The sequence below is a fragment of the Limulus polyphemus genome, unplaced genomic scaffold (assembly GCF_000517525.1).
Source record: "Limulus polyphemus unplaced genomic scaffold, Limulus_polyphemus-2.1.2 Scaffold730, whole genome shotgun sequence".
NCBI classification, from domain to species: domain Eukaryota; kingdom Metazoa; phylum Arthropoda; class Merostomata; order Xiphosura; family Limulidae; genus Limulus; species Limulus polyphemus.
The window spans coordinates 242,482-246,147 of NW_013666340.1; the positions used below are offsets into that span (position 1 = coordinate 242,482).

General features: G+C 33.2%; 1 protein-coding gene across 2 annotated transcripts in view; it reads right to left on the reverse strand.

Annotated features, from left to right (window-relative positions):
- LOC106460223 (beta-1,4-glucuronyltransferase 1-like) overlaps positions 1-3,666 on the reverse strand; it is a 61,158-nt gene that overhangs the window by 55,020 nt on the left and 2,472 nt on the right. For both annotated transcript variants that reach the window (XM_022386884.1, XM_013919905.2), the window contains exon 3: positions 2,208-3,239. In XM_022386884.1, the coding sequence (XP_022242592.1) occupies positions 2,208-3,239 (1,032 nt within the window). The remainder of the gene's footprint in view (positions 1-2,207; positions 3,240-3,666) is intronic.

Below are 3,666 nucleotides of genomic sequence, written 5' to 3' on the forward strand. Positions count from 1 at the left end.
CAAAATTAAAAACATTTTATTTAGGCCTATCTATGGCCTCAGCAACGTTGTAACGTCGAAACATGTAGAGTCGTCAACTTTTTGAAGGCCATAGATAGGCCTAAATAAAATGTTTTTAATTTTGTACCAGTTTAACGTTGTATATTATTTATGATTTAACTTATAACACTTCCAGACTTCTGTAAACAATGATTAACATCTGACATAATAAAAATACCTCATTGAATTACCTTTCTGAAAGTTAAATATTCTCTTACTGAAAACAAATCATCATAGACCCCATACGCTGGCGTATAAAGCTATTTATATGCGCACGTTCAGCAGCAAACATTTCAAAAAAATAAAAGCGACAGAAAAGAAAACGACGAAGAAACACTATACAAGCCGTGTGTAGACGTTAGGCTTCCATTGGTAGTGCTTGAATTAGCACATCACACTTACGCCATACAGCTTGAAGAATTGGTCAATTCATCCTACGTACGTAATCGCTGTTCGCCCATACAACAATTCCAGTCTAAAGCATAAGAAATTCACACCACTTCTGGAAAAACTGTGATAATCTGTAATAGAAGTCTGTGCAATAACCATGTCAGTTTATGCTTACTGTATGACAACCTACAGAAGTATTTTTTTGTATAAGCTTGGTGGAGATGTTTTTCTCTGCCATAAACACTGAGAAGGTGCTAGCTGAATATTAAAAAAAGAAAAAGCGACTACTTCATGGTGATTTATCGCTTCACGCATTATGAAAGCCAGAACGAATTTCTTGGATGAAATGAGCCTTAAGTTGAGCGAGAAATTGACCAAATACTTTTATTCTAAACTCTGCCAGTTGTAGAACAACACTATGTTGTAATAATCTATTGGAGAAAAACAATTTCACTGTTGTAGCTTCATAGTTCTACTATCAGGGAAAACATCAGAGGAGGAGAAATTTATTTGATAGAAAACTTTCTGAAGTTCTTCATAACTAACGAGTTTAGTCTATATTTCCTATTTTTATGATCAAGTATTCCATTCAGCTGTAAATTCAGTAGTATTATCAAATATTTTTGTAGAGTTGTCCACATGGAGTTCAGAGTTTGGCAGTGTTTCAGAAATTATAAATGACAAGTATATATTGAACAAACAAAATTTACACACAGTATATATGTATAAATCAACACTCAGTTTTTTTGTGACAAAATAGGTCAAACTTCTAAAACAATGTTGTATTCCAACAAATTTAACAATCAGACAATTATGTTGATAGATTTGTTAGAATTAGAATTATTTAATATGTAGCAGAATCTATACAAAAGCATACCTTGCTTTGTTTATAATTGCAGTAATAACCACACATGAATGCAGGGGGGTTTGAGGAAGTTTAGCCAAACCCCCTATTTTTGTGATGCATATATATTTATAGTGCTGCTGCTTATGGAATTGAATGTAATTGTTTAAGCTATATTTCATGAAAAATTGCATCAGATTTAATCCAATAGCACCCCTTTTTAACAAATTTTCTGTAGCATCAGCATGCTGATTGTGCTTCACACAATATGTTGGCTTTTAATCTCACAAACTAGAACCCCTTTTAAAACATTCTGTGTACTGGCCTGATAACATTTCATTTTGGTCTGATAATTTTGACATGCTCACATTCCAAAATAGCAGGGTTTTTTTTCTTTTTCTTTTGGTGAACAACCATTTGACCCCTTCGTTAGATTGTGAGTAATATTAACAATTATTCTAAGCTAGTCAATCTGTAAGCATACAACCTAGTTATCTTTTCTATTACATTTTGCAGCAAACGATCTGTTTCGAACTCTGATAATGAAAAGAATCATCCAACATTTTTTGTGTATAACTACAGGCTGCTTTAGGTAAGAAAGTATTTATTACAAATAAAACACCAAATTCCGATCATACTATAAATGCTAAAATGCATTATGAATTTTAATGCATATATTTTGAAATTTGAGCATTTTAAGATTTATTCTTTGAAACTTGTGTTAATATTCCTGGGATATTAAAACATTTAGACTAACTCCAGAAAATTGAATAAAATAATTTTTAATTTTCACTTTGACATTTAAGATTTATTCTATATCATTTAGAAAAGAAAAAAAATCTGTAACAAAGTTTATTTTCAGTTTTTTTTTCATTTGTTTAAAAAACCAAAACATTAAACCTTTACAAGTAAGGAACAAATTGCTTATTCTTACTTGACTGATTCTGTTGAAACCATATTGTCGAAAACGCTCGTCATACAAAGGTACACTGTTCCTAGCAATGTAAAAGGGCTCCCATGGATCTCTCCACAAAACTTCAAAGAGGACAGCCAGTTTAGATGTAGGTGGTTCTCGCTGCCATGCTTCATAGTCTGTGTGCTTCTGACATTTCCAGCACAATTCAAAATAAAATGGTCTAGCTTCCATTAATTCCAAAAGCTGAAGTAGTTCAGTCTTCTGTTTTGGAATTGCTGCTCCTTCTTTGAGTTCAAAAGCTGGAACTACGTACACAGTTTTGTCATCTTTGTGAGATTCTAGAAATAACCTGTTCTCTTTGGCAAAAACCTGAAAATCTTCATGAAGATGATCACTTGGAACCAAGTCTATGTCAATCACAAAAATAAACTCGGTTAATGCATTTCTTCTTCCCACATTTCTTAATAAATTGTTTGGATATGGTACACCATGAGCATAATTTTCAGCAATGTTAACAGCTTTCAACTTTTCCAACAAATCCTCACATGTACCAAACTGTAGGACATTAAATTGGGGTAGTAAGGATGATTCTGGTTGTGGATTATTAAGGGGATAGACTAGATGGAAGCTGGTATTGTATCGTACTGCTGGAAAACACTGACGTAAGTGGAGAATACCTTCTACTGTTCTAGGAATATCTTGAGTTAGGGAGAAAACCACTACAGATATGGGACCATGCCACCTCTCACTAATAGTGCTTAAATAATGCAGATGATTTACTGTTGCCTGTGTTACAATACTCACATCTTGTTTGACTTGACTGCCTTGGTGAGAAAATTCTGCATGAATCAAAAAGTTAACAATACGAAACTCTCCACTACTGTCAAGTACACTACTCTGTTGTATTGTCTTCAGCATCTGAGCCCTATCTTCTTGTATTTCAAACTCTTGGTAGTCTTTTCCACTGTCATCCCAGTTATGGTGAGTACGAGTTCGCTGCTGGCCATTTTTTCTAGCTTCTAATCGGCTAAGTAAAGTCATGTGAATTATCTGAAATAACAAAAAATACTTGCATATATAGGAAAATGTATTAAATAACACTTTTTTCTATATGAAAAACACTAATTTCAAGCACACCAAACTTTTATATGAAATACTGAGCACATCCAACACACAAAAATTCATCCCACTTCAAAAACAAGAAATAAATTCACAGTAAAATAAGAAAAAAAAAGTAAAGTATTCGTTAAAATTTTCACTTCTTTTCAACTTAATGCAATAGTGACATGGTACAGGCTTTTATGTAATGACCATTTTAGGTTATACTTGGTGTGTGTGTGTGTGTGTGTGTGTGTGTGTGTGTGTGTGTGTGTGTGTGTGTGTGTGTGTATATATATATATATATATATATATATATATATACGTATCGTACGTCGTACGTACGTACTCGTCCGTCGTCGTACGTACGTAGGTACGG